This window comes from Haplochromis burtoni, unplaced genomic scaffold (assembly GCF_018398535.1).
Source record: "Haplochromis burtoni strain Fernald_Lab_line unplaced genomic scaffold, NCSU_Asbu1 Contig_73, whole genome shotgun sequence".
Taxonomy (NCBI): Eukaryota; Metazoa; Chordata; class Actinopteri; order Cichliformes; family Cichlidae; genus Haplochromis; species Haplochromis burtoni.
In genome coordinates, this window is record NW_024582434.1 from 717,390 (window position 1) to 730,740 (window position 13,351).

The 13,351-nt window shown below is 39.6% G+C and overlaps 1 protein-coding gene across 1 annotated transcript; it reads left to right on the forward strand.

Annotated features, from left to right (window-relative positions):
- Positions 1-302: 302 nt before the first annotated feature.
- Positions 303-7,307, forward strand: hopx (HOP homeobox; the record flags this gene model as incomplete). The annotated part of the gene is given in 2 exon segments (XM_005924060.2): positions 303-681; positions 7,025-7,307. Coding segments are annotated over 2 exon segments (228 nt in total). The 3' UTR covers positions 7,103-7,307.
- Between the last annotated feature and the right edge of the window lie 6,044 nt (positions 7,308-13,351).

The following is a 13,351-nucleotide window of genomic DNA, read 5'->3' on the forward strand; positions in this document are numbered from 1 at the left end:
GTACAGTCAGACAGCTGCAGGGAGGAAGGACCTGCGGAAACGCTCCTTCATGCATCGAAGATGCAGCAGTCTGTCACTGAAGGAGCTCTGCAGTTCAGCAGCAATTACATGCATGGGGTGGGAGACTCTGTCCATCAGAGATGTTATTTTGGCCAGGGAAGAGTTATAATCCAGAACTGTGTTGTTTGCACAATATTCTGAAAAAGCTTTTTGTTTTTCCTGGTGTTGACATGTTGCAAAGCCCATTCAGTGGGCCGGTAGGCGGGTTCTAGCCCGTGGGCCTCATGTTTGACACCCCTGGTGTAACATTTGTATTTCTCCGCCTCCCTTGTTCAGGGGAGGGCTCTGCTCTGTTGACAGTTGTAAACCCAGCGCTCACATACTCACACACCCACACTGCTCACAGACTCCCGCCGAGCTGTAAGTACGCGCTGCTTCATCTCTGCGTCCTTTGCGCGCACATCTGAGCTCCAAATCAGGACCGAAGCAAGAACCCGCCGGAACCACTGGCGAGCAGGAGGAGACTGGAATATGGGTTCTAACGCAATGGACAGTATGAACCTGTCTCAGGATCAGATTGCTATCCTGGAGGAGAATTTCAACAAAGTCAGCAAGCATCCGGACGGCACGACGCTCATGCTGATCGCGGCGGAGTGCGGACTGTCAGAGGAGGAAACACAAGTGAGTAAAACCGAAAAAACTCCCGCAGCCTCTCTTTACTGTCGTTGTGAGCGGGAATGCTTTAAAACAGTGTGGAGTTCAGTTTTGCCGATGTTACTGATCTGGGAGGCTTATCGATAAGGAGCTGTTTAAACGATAGTGTTGAGCAAACATAGGACACCTTTAAGTTATTATCTCCATGGAGATCACCGTGACAGGCCTGTGGAGACTGACAGTGGTGATTATTGTTATTCAAGCATTTAATAATAGTCATTATCTTATAACATAAACTGGAAACATTTTAATAGGAAAAAGTATAAAAAATACCTGCATTCCAACTTCTACTAAAAATGTACTTTTAATATTTAAATACTGTTCAAGGCTGAAAAACGCCTGTTGATAAAAAGCATTAGTCTTTTATCATAATACTTTTTCCTATAGTAGGAAGTACTTTGTTTCATTCTGAGATGTATTAAAGTCGTACTTTATTGAATGTACTTTCCGTTTGTGCGGTTTTCAGAAGTTTAACTTTACTCAGAGATGTTGAGTCTGTAAATCTGACTTCCTTTACAGCTTTACTAGTGTTTGAGTAAATCCTGTCAGAGGCTCAGTCAGGTGACCTTTGAGGAAATAATCATGCAGTGTCTAAGAAATAAGACTTTGAATTTGTGGGACAGCTCCGCTGACATCGAACAGAGCGCTCAGTGTTTCTGTTTACATCACAGTGTGATGAAATAATCCTCATCTGAGTGTAAACCAACAGTGACCACAGCTGATCAGCAGTGGAGCAACTCCAAGTTGTCTTTCCTGATGAAGTCACCCCAGAGTCAGGGGGGTCAGCTATTGTTAACACTCATAACACTGATTCATCTGCGCAGGGTGACTTTCAGAGGAGCCCTGGGATCAAACAGTGAGGGCGGGACTGCTGCGTCTGTTTCAGATGATATCATTTCTGGTGATGTGGTCGCTGCTCATACCTGTGCCAGATTAGCGTGTGTGTTCAGATGTTAGAAATGCGTCTTCTCTGGCTTACATTTCAGATATCAGCACAAAATACATTTAAAATCAATGCTTCAACGTCAATAAATGCTTTTTATAATATAAATCTTCTTTAATCATAATCAGTTAGCTTTTCAAACAAAAATGCAAACCATTTCCTGGGTTTTGCTACTTTTAATTTGTTTCTGCTGTGTAGAAAAAAACCCATGAATATCATAGTGGCTATGGGTGTTTCACAGGAATGTTTGACACCTCACTGACAAAACAAATGTGTTATTTAAGGGATAATTACTAAAGCCTGACTGATATTTAATTTTTAAGACCTATACTGATATTTTTGGTTAAAAAACCCCTGATATTCTGATGTATCCCTGATAATTTTTTCTTATAGAGACATAGAGTTATAGAGCTTTTCTTTTATTTAACTATCACTCTGCATAAATCTGTTCACTGCTCTCTGCTGAGCAAACTATGCAACATCAGCACTGATAACATGGTTGAAGGGTGTTTCTCCCGTCTGTTCTTTACTTTTTAAATGTTCATTATAAACATCAATACTAACAATAGCTAATATTGGCCCACAGTATTGGCCCATTGATAAATCAGTTGGGCTTTAATAATGCCTAACCCATCAATTATACATTTCTTTGCAGTATAACTTACTGTCTAATATTTTTATGATCTTTTAATTTCATCTTCAGGTACCCCAAATTTGAGCTAGACCTTGTTACTTACAACATTTTTAATAATTTTGCCAATACATACCCCTCACCGGTCTATAGAGCTCAGTGTAACGGTACCAAATCTCTTATTTATAGCCAGAAAATCCAAAGTTAAAATCTACTTTTTGCTTAATTATGTTAAGAATAGAAAACACACACCGTTTTTGTTTTTCATATTCAAGCAGCTTAATAAAGAGAATATTTGAATGAATTCTTGAAAACTTCCTTTTGGTACTGCCTCCATTCGGTCTCTGTCTCTGCTCCTTTCCACATGTACGCACTCCCACCGTGACTGTATCTGAGGAATGCCGTAGCCTACTGTAAAGTCTGAGCATCTGTCACATCTGCAGCCAGATGTGAAGCTTCAGTGCTCTGATAACAACACAAAGTGCACTAAAGTAATGCAGGCACCTCCTCTTTGTAAGCAGCACTCTGAAGCTGCTATCCATGATGATGTTTTAACTTTGCAAATGGTGGGATGTTTCCTTTTAGAACAAGTTTCCTGTTCGTGATTTGGCTGGCAAATGACCCGGCGGTTTGCTTAGCTGTACTCAGCAGGAGGCGAGGCCCAACCTGTGGCTCTGTCATCTGAGCTGATGCAGCATCAGTTTCGTTTTGTAGGCAAATTTCTGCCCGTGTTTGTGTTTGTGTTTGTCAGGAGTGATAAAGCTGAAGACATGGCATGTACATTAACAGTTCATGTATGACAGATTTGTGCATCCTGCCATTTCTTCTGCTGTAACCCAACAAACCAGTCCCAGAAGATTTTTCTGGACTGCAGTAACACAAGCGCAGCAAAAAAATGAAACAAAAAACCCCAAACTGAACTCAAGTGATTTGAAACAGCTTTTTAAACCAAGGATCATTCTCACTCCCACCTCATCACAACTCAGCTTTAGGTTTAAACACAATTTGACAAAAACAAATAGCCAAAACAACAATCAGTGATGCCAGAAGATGCTGTCATTTAATGTCTCTGTTACTTGGTGTGCAGAAAAAAAGTAAAACAAATAGGAAGAGGCAAGAAAAATAATATTAGTCAATTATTTAATCACACACAAAGAAAACATTCCCATGGGCCCTTTTTATAAAATAAACTAACTTAAAATGTTGGCACGACAATCAGTTTGGTCTTTCCTGCTTTTTAAATAATGTTGTTTATAAAGCCGTACTCATGTTGTTGCTGTGACATCAAGCAGAAACATGGAGCCATCAGGGTAGACTAATAAGCATTCATAGTCCTTTGAATCAAATGCTAAAAGCCAGTAAATATCTTTGGATAATGCACCAGGTGAGCAATCTTCATGAAAGATCTTGATAATCTCTGTTTGACTGTAAGCAGAGAAGAGTGTTATGAGTAATCAAATAGCTTGGAGGTGTGCAGGATGATTGGTAACAGTGTAGAAGCAGAAGACAATAGCCGTGTAAGTGGTTTTGTGTGTGTAATCCAGAAAAGCCAATGTGTTTTTGCCCCAGGATGGAATATAATGATCCCACCTGCGTCCTCCTGTTACATACAGGGGGTAATTTTTATTTAGCATAGGCCACATGAGGAGGTGATGACAGTGGGAAGAGTAGCGGGTTTGTCAGGAGGAGACTAGAGCACCCTAGACTCATCAGGTAAATTTAGGAAAACATTGTGGTTTGGATTAAAATCCACCTCTTCACATCATTAATGACATGTTGGGGGAGACACACTCCACAACAGCTTTGGAAAAAATGGCACTGCGTGGCACATTCCCAGCCTGGAGAAACAGACACTCCAGGAATTTATGCAAGTGCAAAGGTCGATATGTCCTCCTACCTTTTAAATCCCAGATATGAATCTTTTTTCCGAGTATGCAGAGAAAAGGCAAACACAGGTCTTCCTTTGTAACCAACTTCCACTTTAAAGGATTAGGTTATGCACATTTAAAGGATTATTGTTAACAGTAGTAATTCAAGGATCCAGAAGTCTGCGAGAAAGTTTATTACAAACATCAAAACTAAAGAGTAACTCGAACCATCGCTTCATCCTGCAAGATGTGGACGATTTATGGCCTACGTTTCACTTTGGCAGTAGATCCTTGTGCATCTATTAGGAGATGTCCTTTATGGAAATAAAGTGAAGGAATTATAACCAAGAAAAGGTTGAACTACAGCGAACACATGTTGCTGCCAAGCCTAATAATCAGGCTATTCTGTATTTCCATTCAGTACACACAAAGGTGCTTGGCCAACCTGACAGGGAAGCCCAGTCCAGGCAGGGTAATGTAAAGGTCTGGCCTCTCATCAAAAAGTACTGACTCAGTCTCCAGCTGATCTTTTTTTTTGTGTGTGCCTTTCTTTCTCTTCCTGTCGACCCTCCTAAGCGTTTTGTATTTGTTAACAAAGCTCTCATTGGAGAAGGTTTAACTGAATGAACCCACCCCGGCTACCACTCCCTGTTCCACATTAACCTTTACAATGTTATGGGCTCCGTGCTGCATGTTTGAGCTCCTTTCAGTGAACTCTTCCTTTGTTTTCACTGCTGCAGGGTCAAGAGTCAAGTGTGAAAGACCGTCTTATGTAATCCACTTAAAGTCAACAGGAAAAAATGACATAAGCACCATTGTGTGGTTCAGCAGGATTACAAAAAGTGACAGCTTCCATTGAAAAGTGGGTGAAGAAAATTGCATTGTAATGGACTGGCTTTACAGACGGGATAGAGCGCGTACAGCCGAGTTCAGAGAATAGTTCTTGAATTTATTTAGTCTGATCATGTTTAAGTGCAATCCCAGATGACTCCAAATGGGAATCTTGTGTGTTTTCAGTACAAAATGAGGAAACCATCCCTCTCGCCAGGCGCACGGCTCAAACATCCACCCTAAGGCCCATGTCAGAGGGTCTGCATCCCTCCCCAGATTACGTCAGCACTCTTGTGAATCCCAAGACAACATGAATTTCAAAACAGCAATGCAATGGGTCACGGGTGTGTGCGTGTGTGTGAAAGCACTCCGTGCAATCCTCTTCTGGTCAGAGTTTTAGTGTAGCAGTTTTTGGCAGAGGGGTCAGAGAAACGGGCCATGACTACATGCTGTTAAAATTAGATGGAAACATTCGTTTTGTGCGGTTGCCCTGAAAAAACTTTGCTGTGGGGTCACTGCTCTGCCACGATGAGTCAGCGACCACATTAACATGCACTGAAAAGATGTGACTGTAGTGTGATTGTGAAGATAATGAGAGTCAGATGGAAAGGGGCTTTTGTTTAGTTCGGTGTTGGTTAATCATATTTCCATGTGGGGATTCTGTATGGTGATTATGCTTTGGTCGCAAATAACAATTAATATTTACCTCTGATAATTCGAGTTAAGTTGCTTCCTGTGATGCTGTCCATAGACTGTATATAAAAGATGTCTGCAACAACCAGCTTCCTTATCATACACTTGTTAGTTATATCCTTTTTAAAGCTGTGAGTTTTGAAACTGGACATGACTGAGCAATGTCTTAATTTGACTGTGAGACCAAAGACAACATGTATATGCTGCCTAGCTTACAAATTTTAATTAAAGTCCCTTCTTTTAATTAAATAAGAGCCACAAGCTAATATTAGCACACTGAAATGATATATTTTTTATTATGCTAACTTGGAAAAAGGTTACCAGGCCAATGTTAGCATAATAAAATTTTAGATGGTAAATATTATTATTATTATTATTTATTTATTTATTTTTAAATTGATTTTTGCAAATGCTGTGATGGTAAAAAAAAAAAGAAAAAAAAAAAGAATTTCGACCAGAATCGGGCTAGCCAGTTTTAGCTGAAGCGATAAATATTAAAATATTGATTTTATTACAATTTATTAAATTTATTGATTGTTAAAGATATATTAGGCTAACATTAACATGTACAAATGTTAAATATCAGCATGTTTTACTTTAGATTTTTTTGTCACTTAATCTTAGGCTTTATGTCTGGCTAGGCTAGCTTGAGAGTCTGATGTAATATTCTGCACCATGTGGCAACACATAAAAATGTTGGCATGCTGAAATGATGAATACTGAACATTATATTAGGCTAAATTTAATAAGTGTTATTAAAAATGTAAATAGGCTAGATAGTAAACATTGACAGTTTAAGTTTCTATGATAAGCCAGGCTAACTATATCTTTATGGTAAGCTAGGCTAGTCACGTCCAGACTCTAATGCCTTACTAAATCCATAGATAGGAGCTCAGTAGATTTAGGTGGTAGTGTCTCATGAGAAAAAAACAATTATTCTCTAAAGATATTAAATTATGTGATCCACCACTATATCTTTAACGGTCAAGTTTAAGTTTCACATACATATCATATTTCTTTAGCTCATGTGTCTTACTTGAACACACACAATGATAATAATACACACAAACTGGGTGATTAGATTACCAGTTTAAGAGACCCATAGAGTAATGTGCTCTAGTTGGTATTAGTAGTGGTTAAGTTATTGTTTACATGTAGGCTTGTAACCAGTAGCCTCAGGCTGAAAATGCATTTAAAGAAGCCTGTATTTAATTCTTGGAAATATGAGAAGTCCAAGAGTTACATCATCAATCTTGTGTTCAGGCTTTACATTAGTGAACAAAACCCCCTGCCACCTGTTCTAACCCCACCCATGGGTGTGTTTGTCCTGTTTGTTTCTTACAGAAATGGTTCACGCTACGTAACGCACAGTGGAGGCAGTCAGAGGGTCTTCCAGCGAAACAGGGATCTGTGCTGGACTGAGATTTTCCAACCACCTCTTTGGATGCAGGGAGCTACTTCCTTCTGGACGAACTGACTTCCCCTCCTATTCCTCACGTTTCCCTCTCTGTTCGTTTTTGTATCTTTGAAGCTGTTTTATCTTACAGAATGTGAAAGTCTTTGTGTGTTGCTGCCAATATATCTGCCATGGTTACAGAAATAAACATATTATTATTGTAAGTTAAAATGACTTGGAGTGTGTTTTGCAACTATTGTACATTTGGGATTCACACTCACTGAGGGAGCCGGGTTATATAATGGTGGGCTGTGGTTTGAAAAGGATGGGGGCATTGTTTGGTTAGTGTACATGCAATTCTGTCAGCAGGGACCGGAGCTGGACGCAGAGCTGTTTATTCGACTATAAAAGATGTAAGGAAGCGCTGGGTTTACAATAGATGCTGCTGGCATCAGCTGCCACTATCCAGGAACTTCTGTGGACAAACATGGAACATTTCCATTAGTGAAAGAGGAGAAAAGAGGAGGGGGCAGGACATGACTGAAACAAGTCACACAGTGGGCTAAACAAATGCAGGTGATGTAATTTCATTGTTCAACCTCCTCCGCATAACTAAATGCAGTAAAAAGGATGTAAACTCACCAGAAAGTTGGAGCTTTAATCCTCAAAAAGGGTCCAAGCTGCCAGTAGTATATAATTTCACTTGCTGTAAACAAGTCCCATTATAAAAAACAAAACCAGTGCGGTTGGCATCACTGCCAAAAAAAACCCCCCATCAGTGTTGTTGTACTACACACTTACGTTTAATTTACCTGAAAAAATATAAATTTTTGATTTGTTCTTCTCTGTAGAGCCTGTTATACATAGATTTCACAGTCTTTTTGCTTTGTTTTTGTTTTGCTGAATTAATTTTTACAATTAAAATAATTATCATGATCTTTAGTCTTTATTTTTAGTGAAATCTGGTATTGCTTTTTAGAATGTTATATAAAAAAAAAAAAGGATCACCCTGCAGATTTTTAGTTTAAAAAACCTTTGAATTCAAATTCACTTCTTTTCTGTCAGTCATTTACTTTTATGGGCATCTTTTTGGTTGTTGTTCTCAGACATCATGACAGAAATAATTACGGACATTCCTAATCCTAAATATCTTACAAGACACAGGACTTAAGCTCTTTACGACTCTTGTTTGCAAAATGAATGATTTTTAGGTAAAGTATCTATTCATATAAGTGAAGACAGTCATGAAGCATCGTCTCCCAGGCTCCTCCATACAACAGAAAGCAGACCTGTATTCCTGTCAGCTTTCCTCAGATTTTTTTTTTGTCAGACTAAGCGACTGAGCCCGCACTCATGTCACATAACTTGACTCCATCGCTTTGCAGGGCAAAATCTAGCCACAAGCAGTGATATGTGATATATCGCTGGCTGTTGCTCATAAATAGATCGTTTCTCTTGGAAGGGGTGGTTGGGATTTTTAAGTGCCTCTTTAGCTTGCTTGGCATAGACTCAGCAACACCCAACCTCTCCTGACTGATGATGCACTTAAGGTGAGGGAGGCTGGTGTGCCTATTGCAACTGAAAGAACTGGACAGGGAACTTTTGTGATCCTGCCTTCAGAAAGCATCTTTTTTCTCCTTTCTTGGGTGTTGGGTCATTTGCACTGGTATTTAGTTATGATTAGACCACTAATTAACCTTCTTGCTGTCAAACAGAGCCCTTGATGCTCCCTTAGTTCACATTCCATCTTAGTTACCGTCATCCAGCAAACTGTGCAAACAGACTTCAGTTCCCTTTAACAGAAGGGTTTATCTTAAAGGGAATTTAATCTGTAAAGTAAGCAGCAGTAAATTAGTAAATTTTTAAGCAGTTATATAATGCATTAATATCCAAAATATCCTGTGACACACCTGGCTTTGTCTCAAGGTACACCATTTGGGGGCCACAGCTCTGCAGTAGCCTGTAGCTAAGGTTAATATAGTGATACCATGCAACCACGTTAACCTTTTCTCGTCATCGTATGAAAGCGCGTTAAAGTTATGAGATGACGCGAGTGAAAATGCACTATGCTACTGTATGAACAAATGCTGAGGAAAAACAACAGAGAAATCTCACGTCATCTCCTTCTACATGATCAATGAGCAACCAAAACTGGTGCCCATTAGGTCCCCGAAGGTTCTTATCTATATCAGATGCTATGATGTCATTGTGTTGCCTAGCAAGCTCCTACAAACAAGTTAAAATCGCCTGTTTGTTGCAAAAAAAACCTTTTAAAGACACTATCTCTACTTTTAAGATTAGGCTTAAAACTTTCCTTTTTGCTAAAGCATATAGTTAGGGCTGGACCAGGTGACCCTGAATCCTCCCTTAGTTATGCTGCAATAGACGTAGGCTGCCGGGGGATTCCCATGATGCATTGAGTTTTTCCTTTCCAGTCACCTTTCTCACTCACTATGTATTAAAGACCTCTCTGCATTGAATCATATCTGTTATTAACCTCTGTCTCTCTTCCACAGCATGTCTTTATCCTGTCTTCCTTCTCTCACCCCAACCGGTCGCAGCAGATGGCCCGCCCCTCCCTGAGCCTGGTTCTGCCGGAGGTTTCTTCCTGTTAAAAGGGAGTTTTTCCTTCCCACTGTCGCCAAAGTGCTTGCTCATAGGGGGTCATATGATTGTTGGGTTTTTCTCTGTATCTATGAAGTGCCTTGAGGCGACTTTTGTTGTGATTTGGCGCTATATAAATAAAATTGAATTGAATTGAAAGGCATCTTATCATTTTCATCTCATGACAATAACTTCTATTAATTATATACACAAAACTTTCATTATACGTAAACTAAATTATGACATCATCATGTTGCCCAGCAACCACATAACAATGTAATAAAAAGCACAGGAAAAACAATACAGCAGCATGAGCATGTACTAGTACAATGACAATGAAAAAAAGCCGAGGGTTGCCAATTAAAGTCTACTCTGAGCATTAACTTACTTATGCTGCTGACGTTTTAGATATGAAAATGTGTTCTGAACTTATCTGAACTGAAAATTTGGTGTGAGAGAAAAGGAAAGGAGGTCTCCTGCCAAGAGGCCAGGAGCAAAAACCCTGATCGTGGGAACTTTCTGCAGAAACCAACACCGACCCAACAGGTAGTTCCACTGCTCATTAACACAGCTGCTTTTCATAGTTGATGTTTTAACTGGCACACTCGTGAATTATGACCTATTAGCGTTTACATTCACTATTATTGAGAGGCTTTAGAGGACTTGTCTAGAAATACAAAGCACACACACACACACACACACACACACACACACACACACGCACACACACACACACACACACCCAAAAACACACACACACACACACACACACACACACACACACACACACACACAGTGGTGGTGTCTGTTTCCTGAGCCTGGGGGTGTTTTCCTCTGTTCAACCAAGCGTAAAAAGAAAGAGAAAAAAGTCACACCCACCAAAGAAAAAACAAGCGCATTTTTTATAGTCCCTGTAGAAAACACACATTGTATCACAGACCCTGCTCCTCTTCGCCTCCTCATAAATCTCCATCTTATCTCACAGTTTGGATTGCTTAAAATTGTAAATTGGTTTCAGGAGATATATGTGGTTGACTTTTCTTTTCTTTACTGCCTATAACAGTACAAAAGTTCAGCAGGTTTGTTAGAAGATTCACCAGAGTAGTTAACCATAGTTACCTCATAGGGTTTGCTCTTGAAACTAAGCTGTGTAATTGGCCTGTCTGTGTTTCAATTTAGACGTGTTTAAAGCTACACTTTATTTACACGTTGGTGGCACCATGTGAACAAGGTGTATGGTGCATGTTGTAGGATATTTTCTCCATATTCATTTTAGCACATGTTCAGTTTCCAACATCAGTTTGTGTTCCTTTAGTCTCTAATCTTCACTCTCTTCTTGTCTTTTCTCTAAAAAAACATTGTGATGGTTTGAAAATAGGACACTTGCACCTGTTTCTGTTCACACCGTGGCTGTGCAGAACAGTCGGTTTGTGGGTGACAATACTTTAGAACTACTCAGCCAGCATGAGCAAGTGTTTGAGGTTATTCGTAACAGCAAACCAAAGATAATAAATAGACACAATCAGGCAGATCATAGACAATAATATAGTTTGTGTAGTTTTATAAAGTTGCGATTGTGAGAATCAGTTTGAGGTTTTTTCTCATACCCCATCACAGGACTCGATTTAGACATAAAATTTTTTGGGTTCTGGGTTTCAGTTATTATGGTTGTAAGATGCTTGGGTATGTATTACTTGAACGTCCTCACATAGCCAAACAAGCATGCCTGTGTGCGCATACACACAGGGTGGAGCAGGCAGCAGTCACTGTTGGTGTAACAGTGGCAATTTACAGCCATAATGTGAGAACTGCTCATCCAAATGGCTTGAAATTCATCACTATAATCACTTGTGTGACCAGTAATGCACAGGCAGACTTTATCTAAGGGAAATACCCACAGTGCATAGTGTTGTGATGTAAAACAGAGAGTTGTAGTGTGAGCTAAAAGTATCCGGTTGTTCAGTCTGACGTCACTAGCCGTGTCTGGGTCTAAACTCCGCTGCAGGGCCATATATCAAATGATCACTATGGCATTACTGAGAGTTGAAAAACTGTCTAAAGTCTTTCATCTTTAATAAAATGATCAGCGTTCTGCTCTACCAGGTGTAACAATTGAGTTTAACATCCAGGCATCCATGAAAACGGAATTTATGACATTTAACAGTTAGAAGTTAACAGGAAGTTAGCTCACTAGCTTCTATCTAAATACAATATAGCATGTCCTGACTGCGGGGTTTTGGAAACAAATTAAAACGTACAGCTCTGTTATCACTTCCAACATAAATGAAGACAGAAAACTAAACAGCAGTGACGTTTGTAGGGTTACTGAAGTTGGGCTAGCTGGTATATAATGATGTGCTACGTGATCGCTAGCGACACAGCTATGTTAGCATAATAAACAAGCTAACTTTATTTCCACTCGATAAAAGTTAACGTGAGTGTTCTCGGTCAGGAACAAATGTAATCGCATGGCAGGATGCTGTAAAAGGACCAAACTTCAGCCAGGAGAACAACTGAGATAATCCATCCACAATACGAGGTTAGTCATTCATATACTGCTGCATGGGCTGGGCTGTAGTTACATCCTAAGGTTTTAAAAACTGAGCTTAAATAAATGATTAGCGGTAATAAAAGCCGAGCGAGGTCAACAGTGATCACTGACTGTTTTAGGAGCTTTTTGAGATTAAACAGAAGAAAATACATAACATTGAACATGTTAACAACACAAAAGCCATATTAAACGCCGACTACTTTAGGCCCGGAAGTAGGATTCGTCACGTCATCACTTAACGACCGGATTAGAAAACAGATCATAATAAGGAAAGCCAAAGGAATGCTGCACATTAGATAGAAATCACTTAGGTGAAAAAAAGGCATGAGGCATGTTGTGCAAAGCGCTTTGAGTGCTCAAGTAGAGTAAAAAAGTGTTATATGAGAAGTAAGGTAAAAGGCTGGTGGATGCTCGGATCACCCATAACCAGTGTTATACCAGGGGAGTAACAGAATACATGCACCGTCATGACGTATTTAGAATACAAAATATGAGTAACTGTATTCCGTTACAGTTACCGTTTAAAAAGGTGGTATGTAGAATACAGTTACTTTGTTGAAATAAAGGGATTACACGGCGGTCTTTTCCTGTTTCATATGTTCGACTATGCCCTCTCTATTTTTGGTAATTCCATACCGGTGGAAACCCAAACAAAACACGCATTAAGAGGCTCAAATCCCTGCAATCTCGCGTCTCATAATGACGTGAAGAAATATTTTTTAAATTATTTAATATGAAGGCAATAGGCAGAGTGTTACAGGCATTGCTCAAAAGAATGTAGCCTCATGGGCCTCACTTAAGTAATCCAAAGTATTCAGAATACATTACTCTCATTGAGTAACGTAACGGAATACGTTACAAAATACATTTTGAGGCATGTATTCTGTAATCTGTAGTGGAATACATTTGAAAAGTAACCTTCCCAACAATGCCCATAGGTTCCTTGGCATTAAAATACTCACAATACTAAGAAATATGTTTTGGTGCTGTAACACCAAACACATGTTCGAACACTTCATGAAGTCTCACATTCAGGATTCACCGCTGCGTACACAGGTAAAGTAATTTAAGTGTTTGAGGGCTGAGTGCTCAGGTTTGCTGGTCTGGGCCAAACACTTGC